Source organism: Elephas maximus, chromosome 16, assembly GCF_024166365.1.
Source record: "Elephas maximus indicus isolate mEleMax1 chromosome 16, mEleMax1 primary haplotype, whole genome shotgun sequence".
Lineage (NCBI taxonomy): Eukaryota > Metazoa > Chordata > Mammalia > Proboscidea > Elephantidae > Elephas > Elephas maximus.
Window position 1 is genome coordinate 48080586 of NC_064834.1, and position 22069 is coordinate 48102654.

The 22069-nt window shown below is 41.4% G+C and overlaps 1 protein-coding gene across 3 annotated transcripts in view; it reads left to right on the top strand.

Moving 5' to 3' along the window:
• The window catches only part of DNTT (DNA nucleotidylexotransferase), a 120869-nt gene that overhangs the window by 80987 nt on the left and 17813 nt on the right, over positions 1–22069 (top strand). For all 3 annotated transcript variants that reach the window (XM_049856079.1, XM_049856080.1, XM_049856078.1), the window contains 5 exons: positions 12494–12668; positions 13621–13749; positions 18016–18186; positions 19139–19210; positions 20313–20436. In XM_049856079.1, coding sequence (XP_049712036.1) covers positions 12494–12668; positions 13621–13749; positions 18016–18186; positions 19139–19210; positions 20313–20436 — 671 coding nt within the window. The remainder of the gene's footprint in view (positions 1–12493; positions 12669–13620; positions 13750–18015; positions 18187–19138; positions 19211–20312; positions 20437–22069) is intronic.

Here is a 22069-nt window from a genome sequence, read left to right on the forward strand (position 1 = left end):
AGGAGGGCTGAATTTTAGAAGAAAACGAATTGCTACTTTACCCAGGCTAAAACAGAAGCCTGTCTTTACAGGTACTAGTAACAGTGTGGGATAAAACTGCTTCGATTTTTCTGTTTCAGGGATTCTGAAACATCAGTTGCGGGAGGGTTTCTTCAACTGCAAGGAGCCCTGGTAGTGCAGTGGTTAAGTGCTCGGCTTCTAACTGAAAGGTCAGCTGTTCAAACCCACTAGCTGCTGTGAGGGGAAAGATGTGGCAGTCTGCACCTGTAAAGGTTACAAGCTTGAAAACAGGGCCGAATTACCCAATAAGCAAGGTACGCACAGGCTTACTTGTGCTTACTTACTAATCTGTAGTGCACAATTTCATCTGCTCTTCACCACTTCAAAGATTATGTAGTAATCCGTCCTTGCTGGAAGCCCTATGGGACGTTCTACGGTGTCCTATAGGGTTGCAATGAGTTGGAATCAACTCGATGGCAATGGGTTAAGAGGTTTTTTCAACTATAAACAGCTCAGTTTAACTGTGACTATTTAAGGTCATTGTTTACAAGTTTACAAAAGAAGTCCCACACCAGATGGGAAGAATCAAGAATGACCCCTTCAAGGGAAAGAAAAGGTTTTTTTGCTTTGTTTTGTTGTTTTTTTTTCCCTATTGTGATTTAGCTGAAAGTTTACAGAGCAAATTAGTTTCTCATTAAACCATTAATACACCAATTGTTTGGTGACATTGGTTGCCAACCCCACGATATGTTAAAGCCTTCACTTCTCCATCCTGAGTTCCCTGTTTCCATTTGTCCAGTTTTCCTATCCCTTCCTGCCTTCTTGTCTTTGCTTTTGGGCTGGTGTGCCCATTAGACTCCTATGCATGAAATGAACTCCGAAGCATATTCCTCACGTGTTATTGTTGGCCCTATAGACCTGTCTAATCTTTGACTGAAAGGTGACCCTCAGGAGTGATTTCAGTATTGAGTTAAAAGGGTGCTCAGGGACCATGCTCTCCAGGCTTCTCCAGTATCTGTCAAACCAGCAAGGCGGTTTTTTTGTAAATTTGAATTTTGTTCTGTATTTTTCTCCCATTCTGTCCGGGACCCTTCTATTGTGATCCCTGCCAGAGCAGTTGGTAGTGGTAACCATCTAGTTGTTCTGGACTCAGTCTTGTGGAGGTCGTGGTAGTTGTGGTCCATTAGTCCTTTGGACTAATCTTTCCCTTGTCTTTGGTTTTCTTCATTCCCCTTTGCTCCAATTGGGATGCAGGCTTTTAAGACCCCAGACGCTACTCACTACATTTGGATGTAGAACATTTTTTTTATAGACTATGTTATGCCAATTGAGCTAGATGTCTCCCAAGACCATGGTCCCCAGCCCTCAGCCCAGTAGCTCAGTCTCTCAGGGTGTTTGGATGTGTCTGTGAAGCTTCCATGACTTTGTCCTGGTCAAGTTATGCTGACTTCCCCGGTATTGTGTGTTGTCTTACCCTTCATCAAAGTTACCACTTATCTACTATCTAGTTAGTGTTTTTCCCTTCTCACCTCTCCCCTCCTTCATAACTATCAAAGATTGTTTCTTTCTGTGTGGAACATTTTCATAAGAGTGGTCTCATACAGTATTTGTTCTTTTGTGATCGACTTATTTCACTCAGCATAATGCCCTCCAGATTCATCCATGTTGTGAGATGTTTCCCAGGTTCATCATTGTTCTTTATCGTTGAGTAGTATGCACAGTGGTTAAAAGCTCAGCTGCTAACCAAAAGTGGCAATTCGAATCCACCGACTGCTCCTTGAAACCCTATTGGGCAGCTCTACTCTGTCCTATAGGGTCGCTATGAGTCAGAATCAACTTGATGGCAATGGGTTTTGGTTTGATTTAATATTCCTTTGTGTGTATGTACATAGTTTGTTTATCCACTCATCTGTTGATGGGCACTTAGGTTGTTTCCATCTTTTTGCTATTGTGAATAATGCTGCAATGAACATGGGTGTGCATATGTCTATTCATCTGATGGCTCTTATTTCTCTAGGATATATTCCCAGAAGTGGGATTGCTGGATCTTACAGGTATTTCCATTTCTAGCTTTTTAAGGAAGTGCCATACCGTTTTCCAAAATGGTTGTACCATTTTGCATTCCCACCAGCAGTGCATGAAAGTTCTGATCTCCCCACAACTTCTCCAACATTTGTTATTTTCTGTTTTTTGATTCGTGCCAGTAATGCCTGGGGTGAGATGGTATCTAATTTAGTTTTGATTTGCATTTCTCTAATGTCGACTTAACTGCAATGGGTTTAATGGCTAGTGTTCAACAAGCCTCATGTGTCTGTTAGCCACCTGACTGTCTTCTTTGGTGAAGTGTCTGTTTCTATCCTTTGCCCATTTTTTAATTGGATTGTTTGTCCTTTTATTGCAGAGTTGTTGGATTTTCCCACAGGTTTTAGAGATTAGGCCTTTTTTGAATATGTCATAGCCAAATTTTTTTCCCCAGTCTGTAGGTTGTCTTTTTACTCATTTGGTGAAGTCTTTTGATGAGCATACGTGTTTAATTTTTAGAAGGTCTCATTTATCTAGCTTAGCTTTTGGTGTTTGTGTATTGTTAATTATAGCTTTTATCCTGTTTATGCCATATTTTACTTCCATGATCTGTATAGTTTTTGGTTTTATATTTAGGTCTTTAATCCAGTTTGAATTAGTTTTTGTGTATGGTGTGAAGTATGAGTCCCGTTGCATTTTTTTACAGATGGACATCCAGTTTTGCCAGTATCGTTTGTCTTTTCCCCATTAATGGACTTTGGGCCTTTGTTAAAGATCAGGTGGCCATAGGTGGATGGATTTACATCTGGGTTCTTGATTCTGTTCCATTGGTCAAAGTATCTGGTGCTGTACCAATACCAGGCTGTTTTGGCTACCGTGGCTGTATAAGTTCTGAGGTCAGGTAGTGCAAGGCATCCTACTTGTTGTTTTTCAGTAATGCTTTACTTATCTGGGGCCTCTCCTTTGCATATAAAGTTAATGATTAGTTTTTCCATCTTGTTAAAGAATGCTGTTGGATTGAGATGGCAAAGATAAAAGCAGGTGATCATCCATGAGGATAGAAGAAGTCAGACTGGGGAGCAGTCTGTCTCCAGGAAAAGAAAGATGGCTGCCTCTTTCTTCATGAATGGTTTTCCAGCAAGGCCAACTCTGAAAAGAAAAGCTGGAAGAAAAGGGAAACTGGTATCTGAGGGAGAAAAAAAAAAAAAAAAATCTCAGAATTGAGGCTTGTTAGTTCCCTAATCTAGGACTTTCTGGACATTCTCGATTCCTGTAATATCTTTTACCACATGGTGGTACAAACGGTTAATGTGCTCTGCTGCTAAGTGGAAGTTTGGAGGTTTGAGTCCATCTAGAAGTGCCTTGGAAGAAAGGCCTGGTGATCTACTTCAGAAACATCATCCATTCAAAACTCTGTGGAACGCAGTTCTACTCTGACACACATGGGGGTGCCGTGAGTCACAGTCAACTCTATGGCAAGTGGTTTTTATTAGGTACTTTATGTTATTTCTTTTAATTGCTCCTAAATGGAATCATTTAAAAAAATTTAGCCTTGTCTTAAACAATAATATCCATAAAACCAGGAGTCTGATGTGCTTAATTTTTAAGCACAGCTATAAAAACACATTTTTAAAAATGTTCAGCTGTGTATTCCCTAAAATTATGTCATGTGTCTCCAGTGAGTACTATGTTGGGAAACATTGCTGTAATGGAGCCCAGAGACCAGCACGGGGAACAAATCGAAGCTGTGGCAGTTCAAGAGAGAAGGCTTTTATCTAGAGCAGTGTTTCTCAAAGTGGAGTTCTTGGGCTGTGAGGCAGTTTTAAAATATAGTGGCTCCCATCAAGCGGCAGGGACTATTTTCCCTTCTCTTGTGTATGAGAGGGCTTGAGACTAGTTTCAACCAATAGAGTACAGTGGGAGTGACCCTACGTGACTTTTGAGGCTGGCTCATAGAAGGTCATGAAGTTTCTGCCTTTTCCGTGGAACACTTTTGAATCCCCGAGGCTCCCTGTAAGTTCAAGTGCTCTCCTACGGAGGTCATGTAAAGGTGCTTGGGTCAATAGTTCCAGCTGAGTCCAGCCTTCCGGCTGTTCCTGCCAAAGTGCCAGACTGTGAGAGAAGCCATCTTGGGCCCTCCAGACCAGCATGCACACTGGTTGAATTTTGCTGAGTGACCTCCGTCAGCTCCATATGGAAGCTCTCTCATTGCCGTCGAGTTGATTCCGAGTCATAGTGACCCTGTAGGACAGAGTAGAACTGCCCCATTTGGTTTCCAAGGAGCACCTGGTGGATTCAAACTGCTGACCTTTTGGTTAACAGCCGTAGCTCTTAACTGCTATGCTACCAGGGTTTCCTTCCATATGGAAGAGAAGTACCATATTCACCCAGCTAAGCCTGCCTGAATTCCTAACCTACAAAATTATGAGATATAATAAAATTCTTGCCTTTTAAACCAGAAAGTTTGGGGATAGTTTGTTATGCAGCAGGAGATAACTAGAACAGACTGACTATCAAATCACCAAGGGAGCTTGTTAAAATGCATAGTCTTGGGCCCCAGCTGAGCTTTATTCAATCTGAATCTCTGGTAATAGAGCCCAGGAATCTGAATTCTAACGCAGCTTCCTGGTGTTTCTGGTAGACACTAGGGTTTCAGAAACATTCCTTTGGAACTGTTGATTAATACATTCATTTGTTCACTCCACCATCTGCTAAGCCCCAACTATATGAGCTTGGCCACGTGCTGGGCACTGGGGCTGACTAGAATCCAGAGACTGTTATGCCACCGTTCCTGCCCTCAGGGACGCCAAGGACAAGCCAAGCACATTGAAGGAGAAGACTCCAGATCTTTTTCTCTGTGCGAAGCTGAGGGACGAATCCTAGTGTACAATGGCTATAATTGATTCAAAGCCTCCCATATTTAGTCCAAGACAGTATTAACTGGTCATTTAAGAAACTAGATGTACTTGAAGAATTAAATCATTGATTTTTCAGAATCAATTATCTCAGCAGCACTTTGAGGTCTTTAAGAGGCTGGGAGTGGCTGCTGGAGGGTTTCTGTGACCTTTTATAAGAAGGAAACCCAGGCCTCTGTGGGCAGTGCAGAAATTACCTCAGCCCATGCTCAGGTTTATTTGCCCTTTAAAATAACATTCATGTTTACTTTTTCCACCAAGTAGAAAACTGATGATAGATAGTTCATGATAGAAAATGGGAAGATACAGAAAACATTGAAATCGATACAGAAAGTATTTAAAACAAACAAACAAAACCTCATTCAGGAGACTAACCACAATCTGCTAGAACGGTTAAAAGATTGCTTCAGTCAGGCACACCTGGGTTTGGATTCTGGCTTCATGTAACCTCTCTATGTCTTGGTTTTCTCTTCTGAAATTATATCGGACACCTTATAAGGCTGTTAGGAGGATTAAAAACATGTAACATACAGACACGTGTGTATGTTACGTGTGTGTGTGTGTATAGTTATTTTTGCCAATAGTCTGGAGTACTTCTTTCTAGTCTTTTTCCTGTGTATATGCCTATATTTTATTGTTTGCTTGATTGTTTCACTTCCCCAGTTACTCCTCCACTTCACCAGCATTCTGGACATTTCTGTCAGAAGGCTGGGCTATGTCCATGGGAATCTTAGGTGAAGAGGAGGTGTGGAGGGGAGGTGACAGTGGTAAGAGTCCGTGGTGAGGGGTCTGAATTAAGAAGATGAGCTCCAGTGCTCCTCCTGAACCACTATGTCCTCCACCTATCTCCCTCTGAGGTGCGGGCAAAAGCCAGACCTTAAAGAGCCTGGCAACCTCCCTGTGGCTTCTCCATCTTGGTATGTAGCTATGGCAACCGGTCTTTCAGTTTTCTGGGACAATTCTTCATGCCTGACAGTTTTATTGTAGCTCATACGCTCAACTGTAGCTCAATTAAAAAAAAAAAAAACATTGCCATCGAGATGATTTTGATTCATAATGACTCTATAGGACAGAGTAGAGCTGCCCTATAAGGTTCCCAAGACTATAAATCTTTATGGAAGCAGACTGCCACATCTTTCTCCCTCAGAGCAGCTGGTGGGTTCAAATGCCAACCTTTTGGTTAGCAGCTAAGCACTTAACCATTCCCCTACCAGGGCCCCTACCCAAACCAAAAAACCAAACCCTTTGCTGTCTAGTCGATTCTGATTCAGAGTGACCCTACAGACAGAATAGAACTGCCCCATAGGGTTTACAAGGAGTGGCGGTGGATTCAAACTGCTGACCTTTTGGTTAGCAGCTGAGCTCTTAACCACTGCGCCACTAGGACTCCCCAGGGCTCCTGGGGTGGGGGAGGGAGGATATAAAAGAACAAAACAAATTCTATGTGGCAGCAGCAGTAGTGTATCTAATAGTGTGAATATAGAAAGTGTTATTCCATCTATTTTTTTAACCCTTTAGCGGGAATTTTTAAAAGTTTTACCATGATACACATCCAGATGTTATTCCTCTGTAATAAACAGGGCAATGAGCAGCTCCTTCCATTGCCACTGAACAAGCATAAAGACACAGAGGGGTAGCTGAGTGTGGTCAAGTACACAGGCTGTGGATTAATGCAGGCTCAGAATCAAATCCTTAGGATAAGATCCCTGAGGCTTTCTTTTTTTTTAAGTGGAGAAAACATCCACCTCATAGTGTTATTGAATTAAATGAGGTAATGTATGAAATCTACTTGGCACATTTCATCATCATACCTTATCTTGTCTTCTCAAGCCTCCCTTTCAAATTTCTGTTCAGCTCTTTTACTTGATCATTTCTTTTGTTCACTTTAGCTACTCTGTGCTCAAGGACAAGTTTCAGAGTCTCTTCTGACATCCATTTTGGTCTGAGCCAGAACAGAGATCTTCTCTAAATATCGTTGTGGTTGTTAGGTGTCATTGAGTTGGTTCTGACTCATAGCCATCCTATGTACAACAGAACGAAGCACTGCTCAGTCCTGAGCCATCCTTACAGTTGTTGCCATGTTTGAGCCCATTGTTGCAGCCACCGTGTCAATCTGTCTCGTTGAGGGTTTTCCTGTTTTTCACCGACTCTCTACTTTATCAAGCATAACATCCTTCTCCAGGGGCTGGTCCCTCCTGATAACAAGTGCAAAGTACTTGAGATGATGACTTACTGTCCTTGCTTCTAAGGAACATGCTGGCTGTACTACTTCCAGGACAGGTTTGTTTGTTCTTCTGGCTGCCCATGGTATATTCGATATTCTTTGCCGAGAGTGTAACTCAAATGCATCAATTCTTCTTCAGTCTTCCTTATTCATTGTCCAGCTTTCACAGGCATATGAGGTGATCGGTGAAGGGTCAGTTTTATTTTTAATTTGTTGCATACCAATGTTTAAAAAAAAAAATCAAAACAAAACAATAAAATATTGTGGCAATGTCAAATTACTATTAAAGTTTCTAAATGCTGGCCTTCACTTTCTGTACTTACCTCATTGGGAACTAAGGACAAGAAGTACCAAACCTTGAGTAGTAGTCTGTGAATGGCTTAAGAAGCTTTGCTTGATTTTTGTTTTTGTATGTTCTGGGTTTTGCTGTTGTTGTTTTGTTTTGTTTGATAGTTGCTTAATAAGGAGGAATTGGAAGTTTAAATCAGAGTCTTCCTTCGTATGATTTATAGCCTGTCATTCATAAATATACTTATATTAACTGTATAAAACATATATACTTTTCTAACCCAATTGTGGGAGCTCAGACCTCCCCACAGTGCCCAGGAGAATCCTAGGTGAAGAGGTGGTGGTGGTGGGAAGAGAGTCAATGGTGAGGGGCTTGAATCTGGAAAGTGAGCCTCAGGTCTCCTCTTTAGCACACCCATCTCCCTCTGAGGTTTAGACAAAAACTCTATTCATTATTATAAAACTAAGCATCGTTATAATAAATAATAATATAGCAATAAAAATGTTTCCTTCCAAAGGGCAGAAATTTAGATAACAATTCCTATATAACACTATTAATTCTTATGCTGTCTTCTTAAAGTTTTGCCATAAAGAATCCTTCAGGAGTTCTTATAATTAATTTTTGTAATTTTATAATAACCCAGGAAACCCTGGTGGCATAGCGGTTAAGAGCTATGGCTGCTAACCAAAGGGCCAGCAGTTCAAATTCACCAGGCGCTCCTTGGAAACTCTATGGGGCAGTTCTACTCTGTCCTACAGGGTCGCTATGAGTCGGAATTGACTTGCCAGCAGTGGGTTTTTTGTTTGTTTGTTTAATCTCTACTGAAGTAGGTCTGCAGGCTTTTATCCCATGGAGTCACTGGATGGATTCAAATCACCAACCTTTCGGTTAGCAGCTAGGGAAGCAGTTATCCATCTTCCCTTAACCCTTAAAATATGTTTTACCATGACATGTTTCTGCTTGGGTGTGCTGTACATCTTGCCAGCCTCTCCACCGGATGGCCTCAGCTCTGACTTCCAGCCCTAACCTGTCTCCCAGCTCCAACCTCAGATCCCCCACTGCCAGCTGGATATTTTCATTTGGGTCTCCTGCCAACCTCAAACTCAGTGTGCCTGAAAGAAACTTCAGTTCTATGACCTTGTCCCTTCCCCTGGAGTCCTTAGATAGTGCAAATGGTTAACACACTCATCTGCTAACCGAAAGGCAGTTCAAATCTACCCAAAGGTGCCTCAGAAGAAAGACCTGGCAATCTACTTCCAAAAAATCAACCATTGAAGACCCCATGGGACACAGTTTTACTCTGACATGCCTGAGGTCACCATGAATCAGAATTGACTGGACAGCAACTGATACCCCTTTACCCAAATAGTGTAATATCCTAAATCCCTATTTCTACCAGATGCAGTGATAGATATGCTGGAGTGATGTTTGACTCTGTGCGCCACTTCATGCCTTACAGGTGAACAAATGCCACATGTCCATCACATTTTCCCTTTGCTTTCCTTCCTAGTTCCACAGGAACCAGATTGGGGTAAAATCATCTCATATTTGGACTATTATTTCATCCTTCTAAGCTCTCCTACCTCCCCCAACCCATAGCTCTTCCCCCCAAGTCACCCCATGTGCTAGATTAGTCTTTTTAAATAACACTTTAATGTGATCACTGTCCTGTTACACAAAAACCTTCCCTATCTCCATAATGCCCTGAAAATAAGATCCAACCTCCTTAACCAGACTTCTAAGACCCTCTATAATGTTATCGTACCTACCAACAGCCTCATTTACTGATTCTGTCACGTTTACAACTATTTCACCACATTAGCTCTTCAGCTCAGGCTATTCTTCCTGTTTTCTAAACAGGAGCCCTGGTGGCTCAATGGTTCAGAGCGCCTCTAAACGTACTACCTTTGTTTGGGCTACTGAACATTTTCTTCCAATAGGACCCAAAGTTCTACCTTCCAGGTACCTTATTCTTACCTATCTATTATGGATTGAATTGTGTTCCCCAAAAAGATATGTTGAAGTCCTAAGCCCTGCATCAGTGAATGTGACTTTGTTTGGGAAAACAGTTTTTCTTTGTATGTTGTTAGTTAACAAGGTCTTATTGCAGTAGGGTGGGACCAAATCCTATATAACCAATGTCTTACAAAGAAGAGAACAGATATGGAAACAGAATCTCATGGGGGGAACACATGAAGATCCATCTATAAGCAAGGAATACCAAGAAACACCTGGGCTACAGAAGCTGAGATAAAAAAGGACCTTTCCCTAGAGTTGATGAAGAGACAGAGAGCACACGTGCATATACAGGCATGAGAACACCCTGCAGATGCCTTGAATTTAAATTTCTAGCCTCCAGAGTTAAAACAGAGAATCAGTGAAAAAGAAGACCACCCCAACAAGATAGATTGACACAGTGGCTACAACAATGGGTTCAAACATAGCAACAATTGTGAGGATGGCACAGGACCAGGCAGTGTTTCGTTCCCTTGTACACAGGGTTTCTATGAGTCAGAACTGACTTGTTAGGTAGCCCTAAGAAACTTAGACACCATCCATTAAGACCAGACACAAGTCCCAGCTCAACCACAAAGCCCTCTGGCTCTCCCAGCTCACACCAGCTCTTTTCCCTCCCTGAATACCATCTGCAGACCTTGTTCACATCATGTCTTGGCACAGCTCACATCATTAATTGTCTATTTCATATAAGATACCAATGCCCAGAACCTTTGTTTTTCTTCCTTGGTACCCCACCACCACCTTTGCAAGGAACCTAGGGCAGAAAAATACCCAATGAATCACAGTCAGTCAGAAAAAGGAGGAGAAAGAGGAAGTCAAGGAAGAGGAAGAGAAAATGATTCTATTTTTTCTCTTGAATGTGTGGGTGTGCTATTTGCTCTTGCTGTTTCCCAAATTTTTAGCCTCTTCAGACTGAAAGGGCCTTAAAAATCATTGGATCAAATCTTCTACTTTATAGAGAAGGAAAATGTCCCATCAGTGGCCTCTCCTCCATAAAACCCTAATGGACAGACTCCTCTACCAGGAAGCCCCCTCTGAATTACCCATCCAGCTGGGCCCCTCCATTACTATTCACCCACTGTTTCTGAGAGTCAACAGCTCAGCCTGAAGTAGCTTCATCTACCTCAACACTGGCACCTGCACCGCTTCATTGTGCCAATTCCATCTGCTCAGATAGCCACACGCTGTCTACACATGCTATCTTCACACATCTGGACCAGCAGATGTCCCTCTGAGCACTACTTCAAAATCATTAGTTAACCACCATCTTCTGGGGGTGGGCCAATGGGTCTGCCCTTTCATTTCATGTTAAATGCTCTTCCACAGTTCACATGAAATTATTCAGGTGAGACTAGGTAACATAGGAAAAAAAGCCCTAGACTAGACATCCCACATTTTAGGTTGTATTTCCACCCAGGCTGATTTCTAGCTGGTGTGATTTGGGGCAAGTTAATTTACCTTTCTAAGTCTCGGTTTCCTTCTCTGATAAATGGGGACAATACGATGCTCACACTGGAGGTCTGTTAGAAACTAGAAATAACATATTGACCCAGAAAAGATCATCAAAAGGGCAAGTGAGCAATGGCAGCTATTGTTATGAACAAGTTTACGCACAAATATTTCAAAACTCCAAGTTTTGATGTTCTGGCAGCAGAAAAAGACCTTCAGGATGTCACTAAACCTCTTTGTTTCTCAGTTTCCTCATTTTTGGAGTGTGAGTAATATACCCCTTGAAGAGCTTTGTGAGTGTTAAATAAGATGATGTATGTAAAGTACTCGGATGGTGCCTAAATCATGGTAGGTGCTCAGTAGTTGTTAAAGATCCCTGTCCATCTTACATCACTAAATGTAAAGCATTAATTCCCAAAAGCTGGTCACAGATCTATTTAGTGGCACACTTCAAACAAATCTCTATCTATACTTATTTCTATTTTGGGTCATTATATAAAATGTATTTCTAACTGTGAGGCACAGTTAAACACGTTTTAAAGACACTGGATTAAAACCCTCTACAAATAAAAATAAAATAGCCCACAAAAGTCGCACATAGAAGGCTAAATCAGGAACCAGAACCAGTTGCCATCAAGTTGATCTTGACTTATGGTGACCCCTGTGGAACTCTGCTCCACATGGTTTTCAATGGTTGGATTTTTGGACATAGATTGCTAGGCTTTTCTTCCCAGGCTCCTCTTGGTGGTCTCGAATCTCCATCCTTTTGGTTAGCAGCTGAGCACATTAACTTTTGCACCACCTATGGGCTTTTTTGTTGTTCTCATTTATTCTTCACAACAATTCTGTGGGATAGGGACTTTAGTTTTCTTTCTTTTTTTTTTTTAATTGTATCTTAGATGAAGGTTTACAGAACAAACTAGTTTCTCATTAAACAATACATATATTGTTTTGTGACATTAGTTGCCAACCCCAAGACATGTCAACACTCTCCTCTTCTTGACCTTGGGTTTCCCATTACCATCTTTCCTGTCCCCTCCTGCCTTCTCATTTAGTCTCATTTTATTTTATGGGCCTGTCTAATCTTTGGCTGAAGGGTGAACCTCAGGAGTGACTTCACTACTGAGCTATAAGGGTATCTGGGGGCTATACTCTTGGTGTTTCTCCCGTCTCTCTCAGACCAGTAAGTCTGGTCTTTTTTTGTGAGTTAAAATTTTGTTCTACATTTTTCTCCAGCTCTGTCCGGGAACCTAGGGGCTATTTTGAGAAAAATTTCATCTTCCATCTTCTCTGGAACTTGGTTTTCCATTTATACTGCAGTCTTGCTAAAGCTTCCTTAATTCTTGGATCTGACGTGGAACAAAAACCACCGTTCTGCACTAATTGCAACAAAGAGAGAGAACTCCCTTGAACAGAGGCTTAAATTCATCAAGCCTATGCTCTAGTGTGTTTTTTTTTATGCTCTAGTGTGTGTCTTTCTCCATCAAATGGAATGCTCTGAACACTTTGAAGGAAAATAGTTGCTTCTGATTTTGAAAGCCCTTTCAGCTGGTAACTTTGTCTTGCACTTTGCAGTGATTCCGTCACCCACATTGTGGCAGAAAACAACTCTGGTTCAGATGTTCTGGAGTGGCTTCAGGTACAGAAAATAAAAGCCAGCTCACAGCTAGAACTCCTTGATGTCTCCTGGCTGATAGAATGCATGGGAGCAGGAAAACCAGTGGAGATGACAGGAAAACACCAGCTTGTTGTAAGTGTCACAGTTGTGATTGTCATTGCCCTTTGCTTGATGGTTAAGAACATTGGCTTTAGAATCACACTGGTAAACCAGTTGCTGCCGAATGAATTCCGACTCCTGTGCGTCAGAGTAGAACTGTGCTCCATAGGGTTTTCAATGGTTGTTTTTTTGGAATTAGATTGCCAGGCCTTCCTTCTGAGGTGCCCTTAGGTGGACTTCAAACCTTCAACCTCTGGGTTAGCAACTAAGAGCATTAATTGCTTGTACTACCCGGGGACTTCCAGAATCACACAGACCTGAATTAAACCCCAGATTCTCTGCTTAATCCCAGTATGACCTCAGGCAAGTCACTTTGTTTTTCTGAGCTTCAGTTTTCTCTTCTATATTTTGAGATAACCATAGTGCCTACCATATAAGATAGTGACGAGGATTAGAATGACACATGTAAAGCATTTAACACAGTGCCTGGTATACAGAAAGCACTGAGTAATGGCAGCTATTGTTATGAACAAGTTTACACACAAATATTTCAAAACATCCAAGTTTTGATGTTCTGGCAGCAGAAAAAGGAGGGGGTTCCTATTTCTTTTTCTTATTATGATAATTCAGAAAGTAAAAAAATGAAGAAAGTTCATCTCTTAATTCTAAATCCTTGACCAGTAGTGCCAGAACCTCAGGAAGGAAAAGAGTCTGGATCATAACTATACAAATTCACAGAAAAGGAAAATGATATTTAATTGATGGCTGTTTTTCACGTTTTTATTTGTGATTACAAAAATAATATATGTTGGTTATAGCAAATCCACACATTAGTGATGTAAATAACATAGCATTTGAGACTTCCCATAACTTTATTCTCCTTCCAAAGACAACAGCCATCAAATTGCCTCCAGAATTTTTCTTCATCTATATCTATTGCTATTGATAATTGTTATTAAAAATGAGTGCTTATCCATTTGCTCAGGTGAGAGGAGACTATTCAGCCAGCTCCAACCCAAGTCCTCAGAAGACTCCACCACCTGCTGTAAAGAAGATCTCACAATACGCATGTCAGAGAAGAACCACTTTAAACAACCATAACAACATATTCACGGTAATGGGGCTTTGCAGCAACACCCAGAGCAGATGAATGGCTTGCAGTTTCTTTCCATTTATCTACGAATTAAATTATGAAAATTTCTGAAAATTTGGGGATGTTTTCCCCACACCCACTCACCTACCCACCTATCATGATCTCTGGTTCTCTTTGCTGTCAAGAATAGGTCCCGTTCTTTCATGGAAATAGAGAAGTACATTTGGACTATATTCTTTTTAAATTTTATTATAATATTTTACTGTGTTTTTGGTGAAAGTTTACACAGCCAATTAGGTTCCCAGTTAATAAATTTTATACATATTGTTCAGTGACATTAACTGCGTTTTTCACAATGTGTCAGCTTTCTCATTATCTCCCTTCTGGTTGTTCTGTTTCTATTAATCTAGCTTCCCTGCCTGCCCCCTTTACCTTACCATCTTTACTTTAGGGTAAATGCTGACCATTTGGTCTCATATAGATAATTTTTTAAAGAAGCACAATACTCACAGGTGATATGGTTTCTTTTATGTGCCAATCTGTTATTTAGTTGAAAAGTGACCTCTGGGTGTGGTTTCAGTACGTTCAAAGGTATCTCAGGGCAATAGTCTTGGGGTTCCTCTAGCCTCTACTGATCTAGTAAATCTGGCCTTTCTTAAGAATTTGAGTTTTGTCCTACATTTTTCTCCCTTACTATCCAGGACTACCTATTATATCCCTCATCTGGATTATACTCTTTAGAGACAGTAAATTACTATTAATATTGATTGAGCATTGATAATGTGCATAGCTCTTCTCAAAGGGAAATATTCTGAAAAACGAAATACTCTAATTAGTCCAATACATGTTGTTGTTGTTAGGTGCTGCTGAGTCAATTCTGACTCATAGTGATCCCATGTACAACAAAACGAAACACCTCCCAGTCCTGCACCATCCTTGCAATTGTTACTACACTTGAGCCCATTGTTGTAGCCACTGTGTCAATCCATCTTGTTGAGGGTTTTCCTCTTTTTCACTGACCCTCTACTTTACCAATCATGATGTCCTTCTCCAGAGACTGATCTCTCCTGATAACATGTCCAAAGTATGTGAGATGAAGTCTCACCATCCTTGCTTCTAAGGAGAATTCTAGCTATGATTCAAAGCCATCAATTCTCCTTCGGTCTTCCTTAGGTCCAACACATAGTAAGAGCAAATTACATAAAAACAGCAATAATGCATAGGCAGCCTTTTTTGGAAAACCAGAAGACAGAGAAGAGACAGCAGACCTGAATTCTAGCCTCAGCCTAATTAACTAGCTTGGACAAATCAATCTCTCTCTCTGAGCCTCAGTTTCTTCATCTCTTCAATAAAAAATTAGCTCGTTGTTGTTAGGTGCTGTCGAATCATTTTCAACTCATAGTGAACCCATGTGAGAGATTAGAACTGCCCCACAGGGGTTTCTTGCAAATTGGCAGGAAGGACTTTGTCCCCAAAAGCCTTTGAGTGGGTTTGAACTGCCAACCTTCTGGTTAGCAGCTGAGTGCTTAACTGTTACCACCAGCTGGATTGTCTCTAAAGCCCTTTCCAGCTCTGAATTTTGGTAACTGTGTTTCAAATGACCCTAATAAGCCCACAACTTCCTGTCTTCTAGTCTAGAATCAGTAGTCAGCAGAATAAAACATACAGAGGTTTAAGTGCTCAGCTGCTAATGGAAAGGTCAATAGTTCAAACCCACAAGGGGTTGCTCAGGGAGAAAAAAGATACATCAGTCCACTCCCGTAAAGATTACAGCTTTGTACACGTCATTAACAGGATACAAACCATAACTAACAACACACAAACTCCAGAAGATAAGTTAGATAACTAGAATCTTCTAAAAATCAAACACTTATGTTCATCAAAAGACTTCACCAAAAGAGTGAAAAGAACCTACAGACTGGGAAAAAAAAAATGACTATGACAAATCCGATAAAGTTCTAATCTCTAAAACCTATAGGAAAATCCAACGTCTCTGCAGCAAAAAGACAATCCAATTAAAAAATGAGCAAAGGAAATGAACAGACACTTCACCAAAGAAGACATTCAAGTGGGTAATAGATACATGAGGAAGTGCTTGAAATCACTAGCCATTAGAGAAATGCAAATCAAAACCGCAATGAAATACCATCTCATTCGGACATTACTGGGACGAATCAGAAAAAAAAAAAAAAAAAAAAAACGGAAAATAACAAACGTTGGCGAGGTTGTGGAGAGATTGGAACTCTTATGCATTGCTGGTGGGAATGCAGAACAGTGCAACCATTTTGGAAAATGATATGGCACTTCCTTAGAAAGCTAGGAATAGAAATACCATATGATCCAGCAATCCCACTCCTAGGAATATATCCTAGAGAGATAAGAGCCATCACATGAATAGACATATGCACACCCATGTTCATTGCAGCATTATTCACAATAGCAAAAAGATTGAAACAACCTAGATGCCCATCAACAGATGAATGGATAAACAAACTATGGTACATGCACACAATGGAGTACTACGCAATGATACAGAACAATGATGAATCTGTGAAGCATCTCACAACATGGATGAATCTGGAGGGCATTATGCTGAGTTAAAAAAGTCAATCACAAAAGGACAAATATTGTATGAGACCACTGCTATAAAAACTCATGAAAAGGTTTACACACAAAAAGAAACAATCTTTGATGGTTATGAGGGAGGGGAGGAATGAGGATGGAAAAACACTAAATAGACAATAGATAAGTGGTAACTTTGGTAAAGGGTAAGACCTTACACAATACTGGGGAAGCCAGCACGACCTGTACAAGGAAAGGTCATGGAAGTTCCATAGACACATCTCAACTCCCTGAGGGACTGAATGGCTGGACTGAGGGCTGTGGGGACCATGGTCTCAGAGAACATCTAGCTCAACTGGCGTAACACAGTTTGTAAAGAAAATGTTCTACATTCTACTTTGGTGAGTAGTGTCTGGGGTCTTAAAAGCTTGTGAGCAGCCATCTAAGAGACTCCACTGGTCTCACCACGTCTGGAGCAAGGGAGAGTGAAGAAAACCAAAGACACAAAGGAAAGATTAGTCCAAAGACTAATGGACCACAACTACCACAGCCTCCACCAGACTGAGTCCAGCACAACTAGATGGTGCCGGCTACCGCCACGGACTGATTTGACAGGGATCACGATAGAGTGTCCTGGATGGAGCTGGAGAAAAACATAGAACAAAATTCTAACTCACACACACACACACACACACACAAAACAGACTTACTGGTCTCACAGAGACTGGAAAAACCCTGAGAATATGGCCCCTGGACACCCTTTTAGCTCAGTAATGAAGTTACTCCTGAGGTTCACTGTTTAGCCAAAAATTAGACAGGCCCAGAAAAAAAGAGAGGGGAAAAAAAAAAAAAGATTACAGCTTTGGAAACCCTATGAGACAGTTCTACTCTGTCCTACAGGGTCGCTACAGGTTGGAATCGACTGGACAGCAAAGGGTTTTTGCACCAAATGCAAAGCTTCTCATTTCTAGACTTATAAGGAAACTGCAACTACTAGATGTGATTGTCATGAAGTCACACAACTGCAGACACTTCCCCTCTGCTAGAAATGCAAACATGCCCTACCTTAAATAACCCTAGCCTTGGGACATTCAACCTAAGACTATATCCATCCATTCATTCAACAAGCCTGTGTTAAGTGCTGTGTTTTACCCACTTGCAAAGAGAGAAGGATGTCCAGCCATCAAGACGGAATTGTAGCCACAGAGTGGTGGGAAGCCAGCAAGACAGTAGTGAGTTTTTGGGTGTGGTGATTGCAAGATTACTTTTTTATATTCTTGAATATCTGTTGTTGTTGTGTATAGACCAGTGGATTCTCACTCTTAGTGACCCAATGTGTCAGAGCAGAACTGCCCCATAGGGTTTCCCAGGTTTTTTTAATCTTTATGGGAGCTGATCATCAAGTTTTTCTCCCATGGGTTCAAACTGCTGACCTTTTTGTTAGCAGCAGATTGCTTAACCGTTGTGCCACCACGACTCCTTCTTGAATATCTAATGGCAGGAAACTCTAACTCTGGTGCCTGTTTTTCCAGTTCAGCTCCACTCGGATAAGCAGACATTAACTGGCTGGCCTTTTGCTCCAGGTACAAAGCCATCTCCTGATCTTTAAGGAGACAGTTAGGCGACACCAATACTTAAAGGAGAGCAATAAGGCATTTGTGAGTGATCCCTGGCTCAGGGGATAGAAAACAAACCGTATTTTGCTCACTTGGTTTTATTCTTCAGGATGCCTTTGAGATACTGGCTGAAAATTGTGAGTTTAGAGAAAACGAAGGGTCTTATGTGGTTTTTATGAGAGCCGCTTCTGTGCTGAAATCTCTTCCGTTCACAATTATCAGTATGAAGGACACGCAAGGAATTCCCTGCCTGGAGGACAAGGCAAAGTGTGTCATAGAGGTAAGGGTGAAATGGAATTTGTCCCCCTCCTAGTATTTCTTTCGTAGGCTAAAATTCATACTGAGAGAGAGATGCACCTAATAGATTTTCCTGTCAACTATACAGATGTGGTATCCGTGACTTCTTCCTTTATCTGGACATACATATGTATGGATACAGATACAGAGATATGTGTGTGAGTGCCATATTTGTACAATCCATATCCTAGTATGATCACAGCTAGAGTGTGTGGAGTCAGCTAATGGAAAAAGAACTCTCTTATATTATTATTTATCACGGTGAAAGACTCAAACGACCCAAAATCTCAACAGTAGGGGAATAGTCTGACTTCAAACAGTCTGTGCGTAGGACCGCAGCTCCTCTCAGGGGACATCACCCTCCAGAACAGTGGCAGATATGACATGCAGTGGAGCTGATCCTTAAAGGCCCCTCCAGCAAGGTCTATTGGGTAGTAAGTTTCCGGTTAGTCAATTAACAGGTAAATTATTCAAAGAAAATGGTCCCAACTCTACTTAGAAGAGGGTGTCTCCGAGCTAGCCATTATAAGGGCTTGAACTTGGATTGGCTTCCTAGTGGGTCCAAACCTATCCTGCTCAAATGCAAAACCCTCTCATTTTAGCAAGTTCATATCCATTGAAAAGAAAATTATCACAAATACATGGACATACGTTTATCAGTGATTATTTCGGCTTGGTATTCTGTAGATTTGGACCTGAATCCTACAGTATTTTTGTCTGGGTGGATTGTAAAGGGGTACTTAGATATATGATGAGCTTGGATTTTCAGAATTAGAGGGAAATGTCTTGTGTTCTCCGAATCAGCTAGAAAAACATCCTGCTTGCCATGGAGGTGGGTTTCATGAAAAATCAAGCTTCCAGATCTGTGAATTTGAGGGTCTCAGACTGCTTGTCTAACATCGCTAATTTACAATATTTTTCAACTGTCCATGCAGGATATTATTGAAGATGGAGAAAGTTCTGAAGTTAAAGCTGTGTTAAATGATGAACGATATAAATCCTTCAAAGTAAGTGATTTTACGTATATTTATCTAAGGTGGCTTTTCAGTTCATCATATACCTTATTCTGGGCGGTCCAGGAAGCAGGCGCCTAAATAAATATGGCTGCCCTAGCTTATTACCATGCTACCTGGAGATACAAATCATCTTACTTTCTAGGACTCTGTTACTTTTGGGTACAAATATCATGGAGACACAAGGACCTTGGGGACAGGCCAAGCCTGCTCATAAAAAGCAAACCCGAGTCTGGAAAGCTCCTCACTGCATCCTTTTCTACTTGAAGCAGGGTTTGTTACCTCCCAATTTTCCCTACCTTAGAGCTGCAGGTGGCAGAGACCTCCGAAAAGCCCTTCCACACGCGCGGCTCATTCTTTCAACCAAGGTAGCTTGGCTTCAGAGCCTCCCTCAACCCTGAGCCTTGGCTCAGAAGTGTTATGCACAGGCCTAAAATATGGTCGTGGGTAGGAGCCCAGGCTTGGAGTACAGACAGACCAAGGTTTGAGTCCAGGTTCTGTCACCTGTGGAGCCCTAGCGGTGTAGTGGTTAAGAGCTTGGGTTCTAGCCAAAGTGTCAGCAGTTCGAATCCACCAGCTGCTCCTTGGAAACCCTATGGGGCAGTTCTACTTTGTCATATAGGATCGCTAGTAGTCAGAATTATCTTGATGGCAACTGGTTTGGGATTTTTTTGGTCTGTCACTTCCCATCTGTGTGATGATGGAGAACTTATATCACCTACTTGAGCATTCCTCTTTAAAAGGTGAGAGTAAATATGCAGAGCATGCTTGCGTGAAAGAGACTCTTGCAAAGGCACGTGCCCATCAGGGATAACTGTCATCGCTTATTGACGGTACAGACAATGCCACAATCAGATTATCCCAGAACCGGCTTCCTCACCTGTTTCATTTAGTAATGCCACGTGTCAGGAAAGGACCCTGAAACAAAAATGTCTCCAGTAGACTACTATCACCCACCTTCGTGTCATATTCGGGAGAAACTGGGTCAGAGATTGCTTACACACCTTCTGAATTGCCTGAGACCTTAAAAAGTACCATTTCATTGTCACGATGATTATTTTTAAAACTAACAGCATGCCTTTTCCTCCATTTTTAGCTCTTCACTTCCGTATTTGGAGTGGGATTAAAGACATCTGAGAAATGGTTCAGGATGGGTTTCAGAAGTCTGAGTAAAATAAGGACAGACAAAACCCTGAAATTTACAGAAATGCAGGAAGCAGGTGAATTGTCTCTCTTGAAAAATCTCACATGGTTACTGTGGGGCTGGCCAGATTGTGGTGGAGATCTGATAAGTCAGCTGTATTTTAGCTCCAACCTGGGTGAGCTGGGATACCTCTTTTGCTTTCCTTGATGTTTGTGATTAAAAGCATAAACTTTCAGAATCAGACAGACCTGGATTTAAATCCTGCATCCAGCACTTTCTAGCAACATGACTGTGAGCAAGTTAAAGCCTTTGAGCCTTAGTTACCTCATCTGTGAAAGGGAGATTACATTGAGAAATAAATCGTATACTACAGGTAAATCCCGTAGTACCATGCCTGTACAGAACAAAGGCACTCTCTGTGGTGGTATTGTTATTCCTTTATCCAGATGCCAAATTCGGTTTCACTGCTGATCTGGCTCTTACTGACTGACTCTTCGAGACATTTGGGTCCTGGCCGTATCCTTTGGTAAGAGATGTGAGTGAGGAGTCAAGGACAGAAAGTCGACATGGAGGACTGAAGAATAAAGAATACTCGAACAAACTAGAATTGTTGCTTAGCACAAATGTGAATATGCTTTAAAGATTGGAAACATAAGGCAAATGATGAGATCTAGGCACAGGGTTGATCTACCTGACCAGGACTCTTTAACCTGAGAAGTCTGTAGTGGGACATGAAAGCTGGTATCACCTACCTGAAGCCCTGGCAGGGCCCTTTAGAGGTGAAGGTTACTTCCATGTTTCGAGGGTCTCAGTATATTTTTTAAAAATGAACATGTACATCAATGTTCATTGTGGCATTATTCACAATAGCCAAAAGATGAAAACAATCTGTCTTAGGATGGGCTCTCTAGAGGAGCAAAACCAGTGAAATGTATGTATATATAAATATAAAGCAAGCAATTTAATTCAAGGAAATGGCTCATGCAGTTATGGAGGCTGTCAAGTCCCAAAATCCGTTTGTCAAGCATCAGGCTGGATGCTTCTCCCGATTCACACGGTTGCAGGGGCTGATGAACCCAAAATTGGCAGGTCAAATGGCAGGCTGCTGACTCATGTCCCAAGAACCAGAGGTCAGATGATGACCAGTCAGATGCAGGATCCAGAGTGAGCTTTGCCAGAACATCCATATATATTTGATGTGGGCCACACCCTCAAGGAAACTGACTGGCTTTCAGCTGATTGGCCTTTCAACTGATTGGGTGCTCACATTAGATCACAAAATACAGGATGATTGCATAATATCTGCCAAACCACTGAGAATTGTGGCCTAGCCAAGTTGAAACATAAACTTAACCGTCCCATAAACCAAATGTCCGTCAACACAAGAATGGATAAACAAAGTGTGGTATATCCATACAATGGAACATCGTTGTTGTTGTTGTTGGGTGCCCTCAAGTAGATTCTGAATCATGGTAACCCCATATGACAGAGTAGAACTGCTCCACAGGGTTTTCTTGGCAGTAATCTTTATGGAAGAAGATTGCCAGTTCTTTCTCCCGCTGAGCAGCTGGGTGAGTCTGAACCACCAACCTTTCAGTTAACAACTGAGCAGTTAACCATTGTACCCCCAGGGCTCCTTAATGGAATATTATTTAGCCATAAAAAATAATGAAATTCTGATACATTCTGTGACATAAATGAATCTTGAA